General features: G+C 36.7%; 1 protein-coding gene across 1 annotated transcript; it reads left to right on the top strand.

The window, feature by feature from the left end:
• Positions 1 to 13,000: 13,000 nt before the first annotated feature.
• C1GALT1C1 (C1GALT1 specific chaperone 1) lies at positions 13,001 to 17,987 on the top strand. Its single transcript, XM_036226509.1, has 2 exons — positions 13,001 to 13,245; positions 15,254 to 17,987. Exon 2 carries the CDS (start codon positions 15,259 to 15,261, stop codon positions 16,213 to 16,215), a length of 957 nt encoding a protein of 318 aa, XP_036082402.1. The 5' UTR covers positions 13,001 to 13,245; positions 15,254 to 15,258; the 3' UTR covers positions 16,216 to 17,987.
• Positions 17,988 to 23,597: the final 5,610 nt, after the last annotated feature.

The following is a 23,597-nucleotide window of genomic DNA, read 5'->3' as shown; positions in this document are numbered from 1 at the left end:
TATTCTTTGCTGGTGTACATGGAACATTCTCAAGGATCAACCACATACTGAGACACAGAGATAGCCTCAGCAAATACACGAAAGTTGAACTCATACCAGCCATATTCTCTGATCATAATGCTTTGAAGCTAGAGCTCAACTGTAAAAAGAAAGCAGAAAGAACCACAAATACATGGAGATTAAATAACATGCTACTGTAGATGAATAACTGGGTCTGAGAAAAAATAAAAAAGAGATATCAAGAAATACATAGAAATGAATGATAATGATAGTACAACATATCAAAACTTTTGGGACATGGAAAAAGTTGTCATAAGAAGAAAGTTCATATCATTACAGGCCTATCTCAAAAAACAAGAAGCCCATATAAACAAGCTTCTTGGATCCCTGCTTTATTTAAAGTATTAATAATGCCTTTTTTTCTTATAGATATCCAATCAGGCTTGCTACCCTCCATTTCTGTCCCTCTGTGTTAGTGACAGTTGGGTAGCATTTGCTCAGATTCCCCTGTGTCTCCACGATGTTTAATCTCAGAGGAAATGGTGGGAGGGTCCTTCTGGTTTGGGGGATTGGGGCTGCAGCTCGGCCTTTCATTTTATAACTGAGGTTGGTAATACTCAGCTGTCGTTTCTCTGCCATCCCTACTTCTCTGCCTTTTCCCCGAACCCTGGGCACTGCCACCGGCCACATGGAGCTCACATCTTTGTCAGGCAGGGTTGTTCAGATAACTCAGCACACCTTTTCACCCCTCCCTCTCTTCCTGCAGAGAGCTCTGGCTGTGAGAGGCAGCTTCTTTGTTTCTCCCAGTCCAGCTCTGGACTCCCGGAGTTTTGACCTGTGGTAGCTCTTATGCGCAGGTTCCACGATCAGATGTTGCTGGTGTGCTGTTTGGGTGTTTTTTGTTGAGTTTTATATGTTTAGCTTATTGTTATTTCAAGAGGAGTGATCTAGGGATGTCTCTCACTCTACCATGTTTCTGATGTTACTCCTAATTGTACTATATTAAACCTTAAATCATCTGTGTACTTAAGTCAAACGAAATCAAACATCGAACAGAATACTAGAAAAAAAAGCATTTGTTATTCTTATTACCAAGGAATGATAGCCCCCAAACAGATATTAATTAAAAATTTCGAAGCATGAGTAATCCAACAATAGAACCACTATAGAACATATCCAGGTCATTCACACAAGAACAAATACAAAAGGCAAAAATTGAAAGAATTGGTAAGGATTTAGGAAAACCAAGCCCTCTCACCCTGCTGTTGAAAATATAATTTATCTTGACATGGGGGCAATTTTGGCAATATAATACTAATATTTATAAAGAGCTTGCTATTTACCAAATACTTTGTGAAGTGCTTTGCATTGATTGACTTATTCAGTCCTTATTCAACTTTATAGATATATAATTTGCATCATATTTAATAATGAAAGGATCAAGACTCTTCAAACACTCAATGGTAGAGTTTGGTTAAATGGAACATGGAACCTCTATATAATAGTAAGGGGGAATAGAGTTTCCCTTCCCAAAATATGCCTCTTTGGGATATTTAGCATTTTAAACTGGTTATTTTTAGGAAACAAAAGACTCAGAAAGAACCTGTGAAACTCCCCCTTTTACCTGCCTAAAAGAATTCAGATAGAAAACCTGATTAAAGACAGGGAACTATCACCTTAGCATAATATGATCTAAGTGTGACAGACAGGAAGAAGCCAAGCAATATCCGTTAGACCCTCCTCTGTGTCCCATTGTTTCTAGGTGGCCTTGCACAAATTTGTTTACCACATGCTTTCTCTTTCTCACCTATCTGGGAATTGCCTACTTCCCCTTTGAAATTTCAGACCCCTTCCTCTGTCTCCTTAATCCAGAATGACATATAAGCCTCCACTGCCTAATATGTCCTCAGATCTCACATCTATAATAAATTTGGTCATCTTCTATTAATGTCTCATGTTAATTTCATTATTAGACAAGCTAGAAGAACTTAGGAAGGCATACGGGAAATTATTTTTCCTCCCCCACAATAAGATTGAAATGATTTATATTTACTAACATAGAAAACTCTCTAAAATGTAATATGTTTTTTAAAGGCTGCGGTAGAGAATGTACAATACACCATTTCTATAGTGTAAAATTATACGAATGTGTCTACACATGTATATGTATATAGAAAATTTCTGGGACATATGTGTGTGTATGTATGTATGTATGTATGTGTGTGTGTGTGTGTGTGTGTGTATATATATATATATATATATATATATATACCAAAATGATAACAATAGTAGTGAAATTTTAGATGAGCTTGGTTTTATGTTTTATGTCTATCTATTATGCCTTCTGAATTTTTGCTATCATTAAAAGTAAGGTCAGCTTGATGGGAATACAACCTGTGCTGTCACAGAGTCCTGAGCTTAGAGAGCCCATGTTTGGTTTAATATTTTGCTGTCACTATCTTAAAATTCTAAATAATTCATGAGCGAGGAGTCCCACATTTTCATTTTTCATTGTGTTCTGCAAATTATGTAGCTGGTCCTGTCAGCAGTATAGCTTACAGTATAGCTTGCCTCTTCAGCTCTCATCCTGAAGTGTGTTGATCTGTAAGCACCACCACTAGGAGAACTTGCCACTCTCATTTATCTTCCTTAAAGTAGAAAAGAAAAACCTCTCAAAAGAGGGGGGGGTGAATAATTTTTCCCACTGTCATCAAGCCAATCAACTCTCTCTTTGGAAGGGGAGGGGAAACCTCTGAGGCCAGACTACTTTCTCTCCTACTAGATTTTAGCTTTACACTCTCTCACAGAGCTTGACATGATGGATTGTGGGTTCCACAATCAATCCAGCCACTACTCTATCATCAAATGCAAATGTGTAAATTATGTAAAATATGTAAATTATCTTTAGATCATTCAATAATGAGTGTGTGCCCATGCCCCTGAGATTCCCTTTATTCCCATCAACTAAGCATGTTTTTAATGTTTATTTTTCAATTACAGTTGATATACAATATTAGTTTCAGGTGTACAACATACTAGTTAGACATGTAACTTATAAAGTGATCACTCCGGTAAATCAAGTACACATCTGGCACTGCATAGTTATTACAATATTATTGATTATATTCCTATACTTTACGTCCTTATGACCATTTTGTAACTATCAATTTGTACTTCTTAATTCCTTTCCCTTTTCACCTATACCAATCTGGCAACCATCAAATTGTTCTCTGTATCTGTGACTTAATTTCTGTTTTGTTTGTTTGTTTTCTTCTTTAGATTCTACACATAAGTGAAATCATATGTCACTTTTTTTTCCTCTGTCTGACTTACTCCACTTAGCACAATACCTTCTAGATCCATCCATGTTGTTGCAGATGACAAGATTTTGTTCTTTTTTGTGGCTGAATAATATTCCATTGTATATATGTACCACTTCTTTATCCATTCATCTCCTCATGAACACCCAGGTGGCCTCCATATCTTGGCTATTTTAAATAATGCTGCAATGAACATATGGATGCACATGTCCCTTCAAAGTACTGTTTTGGGTTTCTTTGGATAAATACCCAAAAGTGGGATTACTGGGTCCTTCTTTGTATCTTGGGATAGCTTTTGTTTTAAAATCTATTTTGTCTGGTATAAATATTGCTACTCCAGCTTTTTTTTCTCATTTCATTTTCATGAAATATCTTTTTCCATCCCTTTACCTTCAGTCTGATGTCTTTCAATCTGAAGTGAGTCTCTTGTAGACAGCATATGTAAGAATCTTGTTTTTTATCCATTCAGCACCCTATCTTTTGATTGGAGTATTTAATATATCTATATTTAAACTAATTATTGCTAGACATGTACTTATTGCCATTTTATCTTTTTTGTTTTATTTTTCTTAAAGAAATTCTTTTAAAATTTCTTGTAATAATGGTTTGGTAGTGATAACTCCTTTAGCTTTTACTTGTCTGGGGAGCTCTTCATCTGTCCTTCGATTCTAAATGATAGCCTTATGGGTAGCATAATCTTGGTTGTAGCTCTTACTTTTCATCACTTTGAATATTTCATGTCAATCCCTTCTGGCCTACAACATTTCTGTTGAGAAATCAGCTGACAGTCTTATGGAAGCTCCCTTGTCGGTAGCTAACTGCTTTTCTCTTGCAGCTTTTAAGAGTCTCTCCTTGTCTTTAACTTTTGGCATTTTAATGATGATGTGTCTTGGTGTGGGCCTCTTTGAGTTCGTCTTGTTTGGGGCTCTCTGTGCTTCTTGGGCTTGTATGTCAATTTTCTTTATGTTTTCAGGCATTATTTCTTGAAATAGGTTTCCAATTTCTTGTTCTCTCTCTTCTCCTTCTGGTACTCCTATAATGTGAATGTTGGTATGCTTGCTGCTGTCCTAGAGGGCCCTTAAACCATTCTCATTATTTTTTAATTCTTCTTTTCTTGTTTCCGTCCTGAATGACTATTTTCCACTACCTTATCTTCTAAATTGCTGATTCAGTCCTCTGCTTCATCTAATCTACTGTTGATTCCCCCTAATGTATTCTTCATTTCTGAATGGTCCTATGTTTTATATCCCCATCTTTATGTTTTCTACCACTTTGTAGAAGTTCTTGCTGAGTTCATCTATGCTCCTCTAAGTTCACTAAGCTTCCTGATAACAAGTATTTTAAACTCTGCATCTAGTAAATTGCATGTCTCCATTTTGTTTAATTCTTTTTTTGGAGCTTTGTTCTGTTCTTTCATGTGGGACATGTTTGTTGTCTCCCCATTTCGGCTGCTCCCTGTATTTTTTTCTATGTATTAGAGAGAGCTGCTCTGTCTCCCAGTGTTAGTAGAGTGGCCTTACGTAGTAGGTGTCCTGTGAGGCGCAGTGGCACAGTCTCCCAGGTTACCTGAGCTGGGTGCTCCAGGTATCTCTCTTGTATGGATTGTGTGTGCCCTCCTATTATAGTTGAGCCTTGGTTGCTGTTTGCACATCAATGGGAGAGATTGACCCATGAGCTGATTTGTTGTGAGGACTGGCCAATGACTATTGTGGCAGAGCTGTTGTGCAGGGGCTGACCCTGCAGAGCAGGATACTCTTTAGCAGGGCTCTGATGCCTTCCTAGTCTGCCCTTCAGTGCACCATCCTCAGATGCAGCTCTCCAGGGAAGGGCCTTACTGCAAGCCAAGTTAAGCTGCAGCCTGTGCCCTGCCTGGGGCTACATGGCATAAGCCACTAAACAATCTGCAGATAGCCACCAAACATGCTGGAGGTGCCTCAAGAGGCCAAGCCACAGAATAAGGGCAGCTGCTGCTACTGCCATACTTGAGGCTATTCAGCAAGAGATATGGGCCACACCAAGGCAAGATGATGCTCTTTGGGGTTTGTGAAACTTTGAGAGATTTTAGGAAAGTCTGCAGCATGAGCCAAGATAGGCTGTTTGTATGAAAAATCCACTGGAAGTAGCATGAGCGGGCACACAAGTTAGGTGGGGTGGAGTCTCAGGGAATCACTAGAGTGGGGCAAAAAGAGTTAGTGAAGTTGATGGAGACTCGGATGTGGCACCTACCTAAGTCTGCAGGAAGAGAGAGGATAGGGTTCAACAAAGAAATAATGGATTCTTCAAGTTCTGTCTTAGAGAAAGCTGCCCCTCCAGTCCTTGCCCTGAGGCCAGACAACTCAGTTCCTCCCTCCCCATATGACCCTGGCAACTTTCAAGCTGCTTCCACAGTGCTGAAGCTCAGATAAAATGAGTCCATCACTGAGTAAGTGCATGTTTGGAACCTTTAAGAGAAACATCTAGGGCTCCAGTAGGCTTCATCTGACTCAGCCACAATCTCAGTTGATTTTCACAGCCAGAATTTGTGAGGACTTATCTTCCCAGCACTAGAACCCTCAGTTGGGGATCCTGGTGTCAGCTGTGACCCCTCACTCCTCAGGGATGACCTCTGCAGGCAAGGTATCCCTCCTAATATTTAATTGCCACACACAGGTATAGGTATGGGACAAGCTTATTCTGTGTCTCTGCCCCTCTAACCAGTCTTGAGGTGGCTTCTTTTGTATGTCCTTAGTTGTAGGATTTCTCTTCCACTAGACTTCAGGCAATTCTCAATGATTGGTGTTCTGTAGTTTAGTTGTGATTTTGATGTGGTCATAAGAAGAGACATGCACAGCATTTTCCTACTCCACCATCTTGACCAGAAATCCTCAACTAAGCTTCTTATTGTCAGAAATAATTTTACATAAATGCCTACTTGGAGATTTCACTGCAATTTTTCCCTTCACATCTTTTGTAAAGTTTTATTTTTAAAAAACTAACCTACCTCTTATCACTAAGAAATCATGTTTTGGAAATGTCAAAATAATGTTCTTAAACTCCTTTATCTCTACTTTTGTTTCCAATTTCTAAGGCAATATCTACTCAGAGGAAAGAGGGTCACACTCTTATGGTGACTCAATTTCCTTGAAAATAGTCATCATGACATCTTGCCAAAAGCTTTTTGAGGTCAATTTATATTATATCCAGCAAATTTTTTAACTGCATGCTATTTAATCCTTCAAATAAATCCAGTTAACTAGATGAGCATTATAGAAATCACCACATTTCCTCTAAGGAATTCTTTTGGTTAAAATATCACCTATAAGCTTTACTGATGTTACAGTCAAACTCCCCAATTCTTGAGTGACCTCCATTGTCCCATAATTTTCATATAAGCAAAAAAAAACCTTTTATTTATGGATATGTTTAAACACAAAAAGAAGTATAGAGAATAGTGCAATGAAGTTCCACGTATCCATTGCTCAGCTTCAGTAATTACATTCTGCCAATCTCAATCATTACTTTTTCATTTTGTTTCTTGATTTAGAGAAATTTTTGAACATTAGATTCTAACTAGGAATACAGCCAAATTCATATTCTCGCTTGAAACCAAACTGTCACCTAAGTAGCAGTTATCTAGTTAGAATCTAAAAGCATCTCTATTCCTAAATTTTCTATCTCTAATCAACCTGCTCCCCAACTCCCTCTCCTCCTGAGTCTGAGCTGCAACTGGCATTTGTCCCAGCTAACTGGTCTAATCCTTTCAACTACGTGGATGTAGGACAGGAGGACTTTGAGAAAAGATTTGCTTAGCATACTGCAGAAGAGGGAAAATTGCCTTCTGACCAGTCTACCCAGAGAAATTTCATTTCTTTACCTTCTGAAGAAGTGAACAAATAACAGTATGAGAAGAAAACTTATTTTTTAGACTTTTTTTCAAAGATCTGTTTAAAGTCATGCTCATGTATATGCATGTGCAAGTATATATTAGGCAAAGAAGGCAAGAAGAACAAGGCTCAGAGGGACTAAAATGAAGGATTAAGTTATGGGTCATGGGAAAGAAAGCAATAGTTCTAGGCTCCCTCTGGGATACTTTATTTCTTTCAACTTTCCCGACAATTTCAGGGATAATCTAATTCCAATTTTTTATATGAGGAAACTCAAACCTCGAAAGTCCTGGGTTCAAGGCACCCAGTTCGTGAATCTTGGAGGAGAAATTGAATCTTATCTGACTCCAAATCCGTGCTTTCTCCCTAAGGTCAGGAGCACTGGCTACTGGCACAGGATATTGGTTAGTGTCCCCAGTACAATTTCTTTTGAGGCCTGAGCATTCGAACAAATGCCACTTTGTAATAAGACTTTCTCTTTTATCTACCAGATGGTCCCTTAAATTAGTTGAAGCCTGTGGGCCTTAAATATAAAACAGGCAGATGCATCTTGATTATAATACAGCATTTTGGTTTCAGTTGCAAGTGTCATCCTCAAAATGTAAGAATGTAACTGACTTACCACATTCTCTTTTTAAAAGATAGGGGGTTTCTTTGTGCTTTTTCGGCCCAGCCCAGTCCCTGAATGTTTGGCTGCTCTCCATAACAGAATGACACCCAACCCAGGCCACCAAAAGCAAGGGTTCTATAGCCATTTCTCTAAGACAGCCCTGGCCTATAGGACCTTTTTGCCCACTCCATACTGCTGATGTTGCCCCTGAGACCCACTGAAGGCAGTTCTTGCTCTTCCTCCCTCAGTCAGACTGGGCAAGATGTATTTCCTCAAGAATCCCCCAGCTTGCTAGTATAATATCTATCCAGCTCCTTCTTTGCCATTAGCATTTACCCTATCCTGCCTGGATCTAAAATCTGCTCTTCCTGGGCTAGAGATCCTCCTTTTTCTTCCCACTGGGGAGACAAGAGGCAGCTCTATAATTTGCTTCTCTTTTACTCACATTTAGTGTGCCTGTTTTGTCTGTATGTAAAGGCTTCCCTCATCTATAGCTAGAAAAAAATTTCTGCTCAAATCTAACTTTGAAACTGAGAAATCAGTCTTTATTCAGTCATACATGCTTCCTCCACAAAGTTTGGCAGTTAGGGTTGAGTGGAGGCAGCAGTGAAGTTGCAGAATCCAGTAGAGATAGGTAGGAAAGCAATTTAAAAGGGAGTGAGGAACAGTCTCTCTCAGGGAAAGGAGAAGATGTCATCAGAGGGTTAAGCAGTAAGGAAGATGAATTCATGAGTCAGGAGAAAGGGAGAAGGGACTAAGTTCCAAACACTATGCTAGATGCTTTATATACACCAAGTGAGGAGAAACTATAAATGATGAGAAATTTATGAATGCCATTAGACTAGTTCAGGAAAGTAGTAATGAGGGACTTGATAGAAGGATGACAATTTGAATGGACAAGAAAGTATAAAAGCAGGATTCACTGTGAAGGGAGTCTCAGTCTGACTTAGCAACTGATTGGGTACAGAAGTCAAGGAGAAAAAGGAACCCAAAAGAGCTTTGGGTTTCTATAATAAGTGACTAGGAAGGTAAGTGGACATTAATAGAAAGATGATTGTCAGGAGATGGATATAGGCAAGATTAATCAACTTGGTTTTTGACCTATTTAAGCTTTTAACATTTTTATTACACAAATTTCCAAACATAAAGAGAATGGGGCATTGAAGCCACATATACCCATTATCTTAAGAAATAGGTACCATTATTAGCCTTGTTTTATAGATGAGGAAGTTAAGGCTGCAAGAAGTAAACTATCCTGTCCCTGATTACACAGCTAGTAAGCTGCTGAACTAGAGGTCAAACCAAGTCTTTCTAATGTCAGAGCTTGACCTCTTAATCACTACCCCAAACTTCCTCTTAGAAATATGCCTTGGAAAATTATATCATTATATTGCAACCTGAATGAGTTATGGATTGAGGCATTAAGCATCAATGACAACTATCATCACAAAGAGAAAATCAAACATGTAACACCTGAAGGAAGCACGTGTCGCCATCTTCAAAGTAATTTTGACTCTGCTCCCCACCAAAAAAATTAAAACTGAATCAAACAGAGCTCTTATATTAGGGTTACCAGATAAAATTTGGGATGCCCAGTTAAATGAATCACCAATTACTAATTAAAATTGAATTTCAGATTCAATTAAATTTGCTTTTCAAATATATGTGTGTGTGTGTGTGTATGTAAGACATGCTTACACTAAATATATATATATTCAGGATATATTTATACTAAAGAGTATTTATCGTTTATTTGAAATTCAGTTTGTGCTGGACACCCTGTAATTTTATTTGCTAAATCAGGCAACCTTACTTTTGATCCAACTACCCATTTATAAAGAACACGAGGACAGAGAAACATATTAAAGGAAACGGGATGAAGCTATCTGCACCAGACTGTGGGTAAATGTACAAGACAAATAACCAGATTTCTTCAACAAAGAAATATCAAGGCAGGGAGAAAGAGAGACACACAGAGAAGAAACCTAAAGACTAAAAGGAGACTTAAGAGACACAAAAACCAATCACAATATGTAGACTATTTGGATTTTGATTCAGATTATTAAAAAATCATGATATTAATATTATTGGTAATTTGAACCCTGACAGGACATTTTATTATATTAAGGAATTATTCATTTTATTTAGTTGGCTAGTGGTATTGTGGGTTGTTTTTAAGGAGCCCTTACCTCTTATAGATATATTTTGAAATTTTTATGAATGAAATGACATGATGTCCTGGAGATGCTTCACAATAATCCAGAAGCAGTCGAAATGTAACAAGATTGGCTTTGAACTGATGTCAAAGCTTTCTAAAAAGTACATGTGGTTTCATTATACTTTTCTATTTTTGTATATGTTTGAAATTCCCCATAAAAAAAGGTTTTTAAAAGAAACAATATCCTAGCACAGTGCCTGACCCGCCGTAAACACTTAATATATATTTGTTGGCAGGTAAATGGGTCTGTTAATTTTTTAAAAAGGAAAGCTCTCAGACGGCCATCAAATAGAAAAACAATTTTGAAACAAGATTGCAAGCATGAATATGTCTGAACACACAAATGAGTTTTATTTAGGAACCAAACTTCACTGAAATGGAAACAATAATGAATTTGCTCAAACAAGGAAATGTATTTATTGAAGATGAACAGCTGTGAAACTCTGGCCAAAAAAAAAGTAAATATATTTATTACAGGTACTTAATTTTGGTAAACACAAAGGGCATTTTTGACCCTCCAAAAAAACGTTATGCAGAAAACAATCCATCTTTGATTTTCTTCAACATTTTTTATTCCAGTGAACTACAGAAAGCTATACTTATTTCCCAAAGGCATTTGCAGTGATTTAGGAAATCCGACTGCTCATATGCAAATGAATTGTCAATTACTAGAAATTAATGACTTCTCATGCTGTATGTGTGCACTTGGCATGAGGGCTTTACCAAAACTGCAGTGTCGTCAATTTTGAATGCAATCTTGCCTTACCTACTGGTTACATGAAGGCAACCAAACTCAAAAGCAACCCTCCACCACAAGGTGCAGGTTTGTGTGTATAATGAAGTGTTTAGAGCAGGTTACTGAAATTATGCTTAATATTCCACTACATGGATGTGCTATAATTAATTCAACCATTTTCTTATTGGTGGATGTTCCCCACTTTTGCTATTATAAACAATGCATTTGCCCTTATACATTTAGCCTTACATTCTAGTGCTTTAATTTCTGGGGGAGAGAGTACAAGAAGCAAGTTTGCTAGTCCAATGAGTATGAATATTCTTAATTTTAAAGACTAATTGCATGCATTTTTAAATTAAAGCTATAATGTGGAAGGGTGTTTTAAAAGTGCAATCACCAAACTACAAGTCAATTATCTCATTAACATCACTTCAAATGCTAAGTATATTTAAGATCTTCTTTAATTAGAGAATAAGATTTTTAGAGAATCTCTTAACAGTGCTTTTGGTGTTGAAAATCCTGGGGTTTATTCTGTTTCAGAACATCTTGTAGCAATACTTTGGTATACCTCCCTGTATGAAATATAAGATGCATTTTAAATTGCCTACTTATCACTGTCTCTGAATTCTGAGTGTCATTTCTATGCGTCCTTCCTTGGTCCCTTTTTTCAAGGAGAGACTGGTTCTCTGCAACCTTTAAAAGGCACTTCTATTGGTATTTTTTCCTCATCCATTTTGTTGCTCTAATTTTAAAGATCCCTTTACTTGTTATAACCTGTGAAATATGAAGATGTATCATATTTCCACACCTCGACCTCCTGATGTAATCAATAACAACAGTGCTGAGGAACCTTCCACAACTCTCCTTGCTCATACAAACCGATCAAATATATGTGTATACATATATAAAATTGTGCTTGTTTTCATCAAAGTATAATCATACCATACACATTATTCTGCCACGCTTCACTTAACTATATATATGCACATGTGTACATACATATACATATATTTATATACGTTATGTGAAAAGACTATATATATTATTTAACACAATATAGTGAAAATACTCACAGTCTTAAGTTCCTTTCAGTTCTAAGATTCATTTTTGTATTCCTTTAGAGAACATAATACCATTATGATTATTTGTAATGAATTGTTTAATGTCTTTCTTCCCTGCTAGACTGAAAGCTCCATGAAGTGGGCCAATTTTGTTCACCACTCTATCTCTAGAACTTAGGGTACTGCTGTCAGGATATTAAATGCCTAAAATCTACTTGTTCATTGTTACAGTGCTTCTTGAAACCTTCTACTTCAACTGGGTCATTTCCATTAGTCAAATATGTGTATCTTTAGGAACTCAGGCCTGAGTAAGTCACCATTCAATGTTATTTGGATGGAACCTAGTAACTACGTTTTAAATATTTGTAAGAATTTGTGCTTCTTTAGCAAAAACCCGTCTACACACACAAAAAATGAATTTATAGACAGATGACATGTTTAGCGGAGAGCTCTGTGCTTGTTATTAGACCTGGGTTCTAGTCTCACCTCTGCCATTTATTTCTGTGACTTTTAGAGTGTCTTATGCTTTCTGGTTCTGGTTCCTCATGGGTAGCTCTAGCATTCATTAATTCCATAAACATGTATTGTCTACTACACGCTAGTACTAGGCTAAGCGCTAGAGATACAGGAGTGAAAATAATAGCCAACATTTAATGAATGCTTACTTTATGCTTGGTCTTTCACTGATGGAGTCATAAGCATTATCTCATTTTATCGCCTATGACAGCGCTACCGTGATATTTTCTGTATTTCACAAAGGAGGGAACTAAGTCATAGAGAGGTGAAGTAACTTCCCCAGCATACCAAAGGACACAGTGAAGACAGAATTCCAGACAGCGGGATTTCAGATGTCATTCCAATAACCATAGAAAATGCTTGCCCTCATAATTCGACGACTATTTCAGTGGCTTGCATTTTGGTACCGGCCCAGGAGTATTGGGTAGTGCACCCTCTTGTCAGCTGGAGAGTGCAAGGACGGAGGAGTATGTTAGAGAAACCAATGAAAGGTCTAACGGAAGAGCTGCAGCGAGAAACCACCTCCCTTACTCTCGCGGTTTTCACACCAGGAAGGTGGGAGGTACCAGCGGGTCCTACGCACACACGCCTCTCTGGGCGTCCCATTGGGTATAGGCGAGCGTGCGGGTCACGCCAGCAGGACGTGCTTCTCTGACCTCGGCAGAGGGCGGAGAGAAAGGGTGTGCACTGCCCTTCCGACGTCTGCGCGGGCTTGTCGCTCCCCTTGGCTGAGGGCTCGTTTGTCCCGCCCCATGCCCGCGGCGTCCACTTCCTGACTCTACCTATCTTTAGCAAAAACAACGAGAGGACTCCTCTTGCATCTAGAGCAGCCCATCGGGAACGTAAGCGAGGAGTGAACGAACGTGAAAGGAAAACCGCAAGCAGCTGCGCTTTCCTGCCCCTGAGCCGTTCTAGACGCGGGTGAGTGCCGGGGGCATCGGCCTGCATCAGGAGCGGCCCCCAGAGTGGCCCTACCCCGCCCCTCTTCGGGGGATGACCTGGGCCCTAACCCATTCCCAGCATGCTCTACGCGAGGAACCCGGACAGGTGCAGTGGGAGGAGTGGTGAGGGGAGGGAGATTCTGAGCCATCTTCCTCCTTGGCCCCTCAGAGGGGTTTTGAGATGACCATCTCCACCCTCTCCTGTTCTCCATTTCTCCCTCCTCCCTTTTCCATACTCCACCCCAACCATCTTCACCTTCTAAAAAAGTACATCTGAGAAACCACTCTGGTAGTTTCTGCTTCATTTATGTCCCTGGCAGTTTTATGTTTCCTCCTCTACACCAAATCTCCTATCAAGTGCATCTCCAGTGTTACATTTTGTTTGCCTACCCTAATGGAAAAAAAGATCTGCTCCTTAGAATAATTGTTGCAAATGATCCATCAGTCGTGTCCACATCAGGAAGAATTCTGACATGTATTATCAAGCTAAGAGACAGTTGTTTTATATATTGGTCAGAAGTAATGAAAATTGCATAATATGAAATACCAAAATCCTAAAATTAATTTTAGAGTGCACCTGACTATTCTAATATTGTTTCCTGTCAGCTCTCTTTTCCTTCTTAGAGCTGTGTTTATTGACCATGTTCTGTGAGTGACACCAGAAAACCATCCTGCCTCTCCCCAATCCCTATCCCCATTCAGGAATTACATCTGCCAAGCTATTCCACACCTTGTCCCTCTAGTAGATGCCAAAGTCTATTTCCTCTGGAAGAAAATCAAGGAATGGTTTCCTTGTAGCAGTATGGTGACATGTGTGAAATGTAAATTATGGGTAACAAATACCACTTCTTTTTTTCATTTGTAGTAAAACAAGGTTATTCAGTAACTTATTAATTAAATTCTCAATAATGTGGGTAGAGGCATTTCTGTAATAGAAAAAGCATTAAACTGATATCAGGAGATCTGATTTCTAGTTCAATTCTACCACTGAGTAACTGTGTGACTTTGGGTCAGTTACTTAAACTCTCAATACCCTCTGTTCCCCCATCTGTAAAATGAGAGAAATGATATTAGATATCTCTAAGACCCCTTTCAACTTTGAGACAAAAGAGAAATCTCAGTAGCTAAGTGGACCATTCCTTGTGGAGATAGAGGAGAGATTGGGAAAATCTCAACAATTGTATTTAATGTTAGTTTTTCTTTTAATTTCTAATTGAAATAAAAGTGGAGTTTCCCCCTTTTAATTCTCCAAAGAATAAGAAAATGCCTTAGGAAATAAAAATGTTTATTAATGGTCCCCAGATATGCCTATATTGACTCAGTTCTCAACCAAATAATTTAACTATTTTCATTATGGGCTTTTATTACATCAATTCGGATACTGTGTTGGAAACTATCTAGTCTTAGGAACAAAAGGGTAAATACTAACATGGTGTCAATTGCAAGAAACTTGCTTTAAATGTACTCAAAACACCTAATGACAGCGGCTATCAGTTAACTAAAGCACTAGGTTGAAAACAAAAAATGCCAATACAGATACCATTGGTGATTTACCAATTGTAGAAGGTTTTACGTGTTCGATTTAAGGTTTTGATTTAAAAGTCTATTAATATATGCAGATGTATTTATATAATGCAAGCCTTTGAAATAAAATTCCTTTAAGGAGAATGATGGATGAATAACCTTTGTAACATTGGTTTCTCAGGTTAATGCTTAGATTTACTACTAGGTTGATTAAATTCCTATAAATGAAGTACAGAAATAGCCTTCCAGAAAATTATACTGCATAGAGATGTTGCTTCAAAGTTCCAGTTTATACTGAACAGTATAAATTAGAAGCTAATGATTCTTAGACTCCTTGGTACTGTATGCAACTAACTTGATTTTAATTTAAGAGCAAAATGTGAGTCTATAAAGAATACCAAATCGAATCACTAGACTAATCTTTTCTTTATTAAGTATCCTAAGGATTCTTTTCTTCTTTATAGGAAAAATGCTTTCTGAAAGCAGTTCATTTTTGAAGGGTGTGATGCTGGGAAGCATTTTCTGTGCCTTGATCACTATGCTAGGACACATTAGGATTGGTTATGGAAATAGAATGTACCACCATGAGCATCATCACCTACAAGCTCCTAATAAAGAAGATATTTTGAAAATTTCAGAGGATGAACGCATGGAGCTCAGTAAGAGCTTTCGGGTATATTGTATCATCCTTGTAAAACCCAAAGATGTGAGTCTTTGGGCTGCAGTGAAGGAGACTTGGACCAAACACTGTGACAAAGCGGAGTTCTTCAGTTCTGAAAATGTTAAAGTGTTTGAGTCACTTAACATGGAAACAAATGACATGTGGTTAATGATGAGAAAAGCTTACAAATACGCCTTTGATAAATATAGAGACCAGTACAACTGGTTCTTCCTTGCACGCCCCTCGACGTTTGCTATTATTGAAAACTTAAAGTATTTTTTGTTAAAAAAGGATCCATCACAACCTTTCTATCTAGGCCACACTATAAAATCTGGAGACCTTGAATATGTGAGTGTGGAAGGAGGAATTGTCTTAAGTATAGAATCCATGAAAAGACTTAATAGCCTTCTTGGTGTCCCTGAAAAGTGTCCTGAACAGGGAGGGATGATTTGGAAGATATCTGAAGATAAGCAGCTAGCAGTCTGCCTGAAATATGCCGGAGTGTTTGCAGAAAATGCAGAAGATTCTGAAGGAAAAGATGTGTTTAATACCAAATCTGTTGGGCTTTTTATTAAAGAGGCAATGACAAATCACCCCAACCTGGTAGTAGAAGGATGTTGTTCAGATATGGCTGTTACTTTTAATGGACTGACTCCTAATCAGATGCATGTGATGATGTATGGAGTATACCGTCTTAGGGCATTTGGGCATAGTTTCAATGACGCATTAGCTTTCTTACCTCCAAATGGTTCTGACAATGACTGAGAAGTGAAACAAGAGCATGTCTATGATCACTGTATAAGACATGTGTTGTTGTTATTTGTAGTAACGACTACATTGCTGACACAGCAATATGTTTCTTTTTATTTCTTTTTTTAGTTGGGTGGCACTAATTACACATTAAAGGTTTCATCACACGTTAAAGTTTAGTAGCAATTTTAAAATAGGCGGTTTTTTCCTTAAAACACATGAAAATTTCAAACATGTCGGAAAGAAATGTTTTAAGAATTTTGAAAATAAAGGATATATTTATAAATATTATGTGGTAAATTCTAAATTACGAACATTAAAAATCTGTGGTACATATTTTTGCTGATTTGGTTAAAAGTGTAACACGTCTTTTTAGCTTTCTAAAATATGCAAATGAATCTCTAGTTGTAAATTTGTAAAGTAAAACTTTTAGCTATGTTTCCATTACTTTTAACATTGGTTTATGTTCTAAGCCTCCACCAGTACCAATGGATTTGCTTCCTCAAAATACACAACCAAGTAAAAAAGGAAATGTTACCAACCAATGTAAAAGTGAAAGTTAAAATCTATCCTTGTGAAAATTACTTATAAAGGTTAATAATTTTCCTGGGAGCTAATCTAGGGCATTCCTTAGCATACACAATTTCAGTGTAACTCTCTGTACTTCTCTATGCAGACACAGAAATTGGAGTGATGACTATGAAGAATGTAATGTCATTTAACTGCATTGTTTCTCAGTTAATCAAGCTCTCAACTGTGGCTTGGATAAAAATATATCAGTTGAGATTTAGTTACTCATGGTAGGCAAATGAGTTGTGTGGAAGTCTCCTTTGAAAAACTTCTTTTGGCAATCCGGCAGTTTCACTTACCTGAGTTGAGTCCGTCTTGGTTTTGTTTACCTTTTCAAATTCTGAGATCTCCCCACATTCATGACTGTAACATATCCAACTGTTTTTGGTATGGAAGCCTTAACCTCACCATTCACGTTGGATTACAATACCATTTGCCTAATTTTAGTGGCTACTTAGAAGCTTTATCCAGTGGTGAATACATTAGTGCCAGTGCTTATAAATATGTGCAATACTTAGAGCTAACTTGTCCTATAATTGGGCCTGCACATGCTATATTGAGTCAGGTCTTTAAGCCCCCATAGGGTGTAAGACATTTTAGAGTTCAATATTTCCTGTAACTGGCCTCATGTTGTTAATGGTCTGCTACAGCTTTCACAAACTAGAAAAAGAATTTCCTCAGAAGGGCCTTGAGCTTCAAATTACTGCTCATCGGAGTATTGTGTAAAATCCCTGTTTTAATTTATCGGACTTTCCTTATTGGGACTTTTGGTTAAAATGAAGGGTTATTAGTTTTGAAAAATAATAAAACCCCTTTATCAAGCACCCTAATATGTGGTCTCAGATGCAATTACTATGGATCAAATCATGTTCAATGTGAGTACAATGATAAACTATCTCACTGACTGTGACACCCATTTTGTAAGTGGCACCTTGCCCCCAACACTAGTATATTAAATTTCTGCTTTAGTTATCACTTCCAATTACATTAGTGTATCACAGTATAGTTGTAATAAATATACCAGAGAATGTATTCCATTGTTTGATTTCCTAGTGAGTGCTAAGGTAACAATTGCCTTTTAAATCATATTGATGTTGTTGACTATATTTTTATACGAGTATTTCTTTATAAAATGTTGTCTTAAATAATATGCTGTTTGAAATTATTTGTACCCAGTCTTGTAAATAAAATCTGAATCAGTAACATGGAAAGTAGTACTACTGAGGTTATGGTTACAGATTTGATCACTGTGCATTCAATAGCCAAAAACTGTGACTCTAACCCCACACTTTTATTGTAGGAAGAGCCAGGAAGAATGAAAGTTTAATGGAAATTGATCATAATTGTGAATATACTTTACATATGGCTAGTGGCTACCATATTGGACAACACAGGTGTAACAATTTCCAAAAGTGTGAGACCTACTGACTGAAATATGAATGAGAGAAAACTTGAAGTTTCCTCCAAAAGTTGTGTTTATCTTTCTGGTTGTCTTAAATGCAGTGGAAACTTCAATCTGACTCTTAGCAGGCCCCAGGCCATCTTCTTACATAAGTTCAATGACTAGATATTCCTACTCAAAATTAAAATATTAGATTTGGAAGAAATTACAGATTAGACCCCTTGACAATTTTTTATGTAGCTAAGATTGCTTCTCAAATCTGATTTATAATACCCAGATTTTCCTGTAATGCCTTTAAACAAACCTGTCTATTGGGCTTTCTTAAAGCAGGACACACCTGAATTAGAAAAGTTACTGAAAGCAGAGTCTAGTGATGATGTACCACTAATTAGCCCTTCATTTGTTAAGAATATTGTTTTCCTGTTAGTGCCAGATGGCTTAGATTGGTGGGTTCAATGCTTGTTTGAGTAGTTACATGAAGAGCATTTTTGTAAAAAAATTTTATTTTGGCAAAGAAATTTAGAAATGTTTGCCAACCTCTCAGTGAAGGACTCTCCCAAAGTATAATTTAAAAATAATTCCAATATCATCAAAGATAAAATACTATAAAGCATTTAAAGGGTAATGGGAACAATGACTTGTTTAGAAAGGATGAAATGATGATGTATATCTAGGTTCTTGCATAAATAGAGAAATACACCTTTATTAGTGTGGAATATATACCCTATATTATTCCTTGTATACATTAAGTATCTATGAGCTCAAAACTAGGCCTGGTATTTTGTGGAAAGCAAAAGGAGCCCAAACTCATGATTTATACAGGGAGTCAATCACTTCGTGTAAGCTTTGAGCAATAAACAAGCCATAGGGGTTTTTTTTTTATTAGAATATGGTGGTCATTTTGCCTTAAAAGGCCTCAATTTAATAAGTGCTATTTCTTGTATCCCACATAATGACCTTGGTAATTTTTACTGATGCCATGCAAGAATGGCCAGTCTGGTTATGCCATTGCTTTGGCAATTTGGCAAAAGCCCTGAAAGGAAGAGCAGGACCTAAAAATAAGATTCAGATTTTCAATGGATGGATGGGAGCGAGGGAGGAAGGATGCACTTAACATGTGACACGCTGGCATTTGAAAAAAATAAATGCTTTGATCTAGTGATGAGACAGCCACATAGGTACTTAACATCTGTTGAATGGAGATATTCTAATTGTCAAAACACCAGCCCCCTACTATCTGAGGAGAAAAGGGAAAAAAACTGATCCTACCTTGACAGAAAACTGAATACTGGCAGTGAGAATCTTTTCCATATTTACCACTCGAAGACACTTACCCCTAGAAGGAAGCTTCAGGGAGTACTGCCCATTCTCCACTCCATTGTAGTTCAATAGAAATATAATGTGAGCCATGTGTGTAGTTTTAAATTTTCTAGTAGCCACATTAAAAAGTAAAAAGACACAGATAAAATTACTTTCAGTATTTTATTTAATGCAATATATCCAAAATATTGTCCTTTCAACATGTAATCAACAGAAAAATTTAAGATACTTTACATTCTTTTATTAAATCTTTGAAATCCAGTATGTATTTTACAGTTATAGCACAAGTCTAAATTCCAGAAGTGTGAGGACTCCACCCCTAACCCCAGGGCTGACATAAGAATGAGAGAAAATGTGGTTTCTTCTAAAAGTCCTATTTATTTTTCCGGTTGTCCTGAATGCTATGGAAATTGCAACCTGACTTTCAGGGTTGGCCCCAGTCCATCTCCTTGCAAAAGTTCAATCATGGGATCTTTCTTATCAAAATTAAATCATTGGTTCCTCCTTAAAATTAAGTCATTGGATCTGGAGCAAAATACAGATTAGGCCCCCAGCTTTTTTCTTAGATTATAACTGAACTAAACTACACTTGTCATTAATTTTAATATTCACTAATCCTCCCCATCTATCTTTTGGCTATACTGATAGTCATAAAGCAGCTGCTAGTCCTGCCTTTGCACATTACACTCTACACTCATCTCCCCACCTCTTAGCTAACCCTCCCCCATTACCCTTTTCTAAAAAGATCCAGCAAGAGCTTTTGAATGGCATAACGTTTAAATGGTCACATACCACCTGGCTTGAAGGGGACTAATAACAGAAAAATTTCGGACCTCAGGACTGAGTCCAGTTTCACAAGGTATACCCTGCTGATGAAGAGGGAAAGAGAAAAACATTCCCTCAGAAGCACAAGTAAGACTCTGCAAGCAACCCACTCATGCATTCACATCCTACGCATATTTTCCCATTGTGGAACAGAGGCTTGGCCAACTTATACTTCTCTTCGGTAACCCATAAACAAAGACGGTGATGCAACTGTGCGCTGAGATTAACATTTTATGAAAAATGAGGGAAGATTTCAAAACAGGCTTTGCAGTCAGACAGACTCGGTTCAAATCCCAGTTCTGCCATTTATTAGCTATGTATCTTCAGGAAAGTTATATAACCCCTCTGGTGCCTTAGTTTCCTCATTTGTAAAATAATAATTAAAATCTACCTCATGAAATCATTGTAAAAATTAAACAAGATGTGAAAGTAGAGCTTGTGCATATAGTAGGCACTCAGAGAATGTTATTTCCCTTTCCCTTTTACAAGTTTAACTAGTGCTTTACACAGTTAAATATGTAATATGTACCAATCTTTTTTATTAAATATCTTGATGGTAAAACATTAAAATATTGATGTGAATAACAGCTGGTAGTGAATATTAAAATTCACAAGGGAACTCCGTAATTAATGGTTTTAAGATAACATCTGTGCATTTAATCTGTCCTATCCAATAAAATATCTCTTCCTTGAACAGCTTTTCTATAATGCAAAGATTTTTTAAGGAGAAATTCAGAAGTTGCCTTTAAGAACATTAACTTAGATCGTGTTCCCCTTTCACAGCAAATTAGACATCATTGGAGCCAAAATTGCCAGGTCAGTATGGTTTCTATCTCCTCACACTTTAATCGAGATGTTTCTCTTTATATTAGAAAACACACACACACACACACACACACACACACACACACACACACGTTAAGTGAGACTCCTGCATCCCTAGTAAATGTATCTGGGCATTTAGTACTTGAGAGAGAATTGGGTTTGACAGCACCTAGAAGCTAATGAGGCCATACACTTTCTCTCAGACCTCTGCATTGGGAAGCAAGAAAGTAGAATTATTTTGTGGACTCCTTTTAAAACATTTTACAACGCATAAAAATTTTACCTTGTAAAACACAACATAAAATGAGTGCAGTGTAACTGTCCAAGTTTTTACTACATTTTAGCTCTTACTATTTTAAAAACAATAAAGCATTGCAGTGAAAAATAATTTCCAGTCATGTTCTTTTTGAAAGCTATTTATGAGGTAAATATTAATTTGATGGGTTAGAGATTGCTGTTATCCCACTAAATGAAGCTGTTTCCACCTCATATTCAAGTATGTTTCAGGGTGAATTTTCTTAAATATAAAATGCTTACACAAACAACCTTTAGAATGATCTTAGTCATGCTAAAGCATGTTTTTTTCCTAATCCTGGATGAGTCAACTCTAAGAAAGCTGTCCAGAGCCTACAGAGCATAAAGGACTCTCCTTCCATCCTCATCCTGCCAAATCTAGTCCAGATATTTAAGTAAACAGTGGATTTTGGCTTTAAAAATGAATTTTGAATGGGGCAGCATTCGAACTAATGAAAACAGTATCCAGACTAAAAGTACATACAAAATCTTTAAGAAAAAATATATTAAAATGTCAATATGCAGAAACAAACATTTCAAGCCCCGTTAATAGAGAAGTAAAACTAGAAGAAAGTGCATGCTGTGCTTTTAAAAGCTATCTCAAATTTAAGCTCATTTGGGGACTATTAATAGTGTCAATCTAACATGCAGTTTCATCACAAAATCATCTTGCAAGTTTCCAAATCTTAATGCTTCATTAGCATAAGATAACCCCAGCATTTAGGGACAGACAGAAAGTGTCCCCTTTTAAAATAGAAATTATTAAGAATAAATTTAGAGTACCCAAGTATCCCTGATACGGCTTTCCCCAAGCAACTGAATTTGATTTGTTTTCAAGGCATGCTTGTAGAAATGGCAGTTTCTCCAACCAAGCAAGTGCTTAGTTAAAACAAATGATTTATTGCTTAAAACCCAGTCTTTTGCTCTTAATGCTTATGAAAATTGGAAGAAATCATTTCACTACAAAGTTCATAGCTATCATTGATAATCAAGCCTTGTGATAAAAAATTAAAATTAGAAGGAAAGAAAAGTAAATCTTTATATCTTTTAAATTTAGGGGTTCCCCCCATGGTAGAGTTCTGAGAACACTTACAATGAACTTGAGGGGAGTAAAGTAAATGATTATGCCTTAGAAGTCCCCTTTATTAACATATTTGCTGAAATTAAAGTATTTTAAAATTAAGAAATGGGAGAAGAGCAATAAAAATTCTGATGTGGACTTACTGTAAAATATGTATTAAAAACCTAAAATATGAAAAAAAATATTTTGTGGAAGTCATGCTTTGTTTTACTTTTAAAATGGGATTTTTTAAATGTATAGAACAATCCATTTAATTAGAATTGCACAATAGTGAGGCATGCCATTCTCTGTAACAATTGTTATTTTAAGTAGAAATTATTTCAGTAATCTTATTTCTCAAAGTGTTCAAGGATAAAATGTGTTAATCCTGTTCTAATGAACATGATATTATTAGAATTTCCAGTGAATCATCTCCTGTATCTCTTTCCACATATAAATTATATCCTCTTCAAATAACCAACCAGCCTGCCTAGTAGTCTTAACAGATTTAAAAACTGGTTCTCAGTCTTGTTTATTCACTCCTGTTCTGATGCAGTTATAGTCCCTTAAAAGTACTAATTAGGTTAAATACTATAGTAAACAAATTAGTGTTATAGTTCATTATATCTACTCATTCTTTTACCTACTATAGAGTATAATAAAGTATATATATGAAGTATAAAAACATATACAAAGTATACATTTACATGCATCAGCCTCCCTGTTGGACAGGCAAGATTTCATTAGGAGCTACTGCTGAGGGACTGGGATATTAAGAACACAATAATATTTAGTCTAATTTTTACTGCCTTAATACAATTAATAACATACTAAATATAAGTGTTCTGAAGGCCTTTCAAAATATATTTTAATGGCTTAATTCTTACAAGTTATTGAATAAGTTGAGTAAGTTTCTGATTGCTTGAGACCTCAGAAGTGATGGTTATATTGACATAGGCTGCATACATTTTCATTTTTTCATTATAAATGTTTTAGTAGATGCTCCTTTAGAAATTGGAATATTTTGAATTTCTGAAGAGCCTTGAGAAATATAATCTCAAAATTATGGAACCTATATTTTAAAAGTTAAAACATTTACAT

This window comes from Rousettus aegyptiacus, unplaced genomic scaffold, assembly GCF_014176215.1.
Source record: "Rousettus aegyptiacus isolate mRouAeg1 unplaced genomic scaffold, mRouAeg1.p scaffold_m13_p_9, whole genome shotgun sequence".
NCBI lineage: Eukaryota > Metazoa > Chordata > Mammalia > Chiroptera > Pteropodidae > Rousettus > Rousettus aegyptiacus.
The sequence above is the reverse complement of the archived record's forward strand: the minus strand, read 5'-3'. Positions and strand labels throughout refer to the sequence as shown.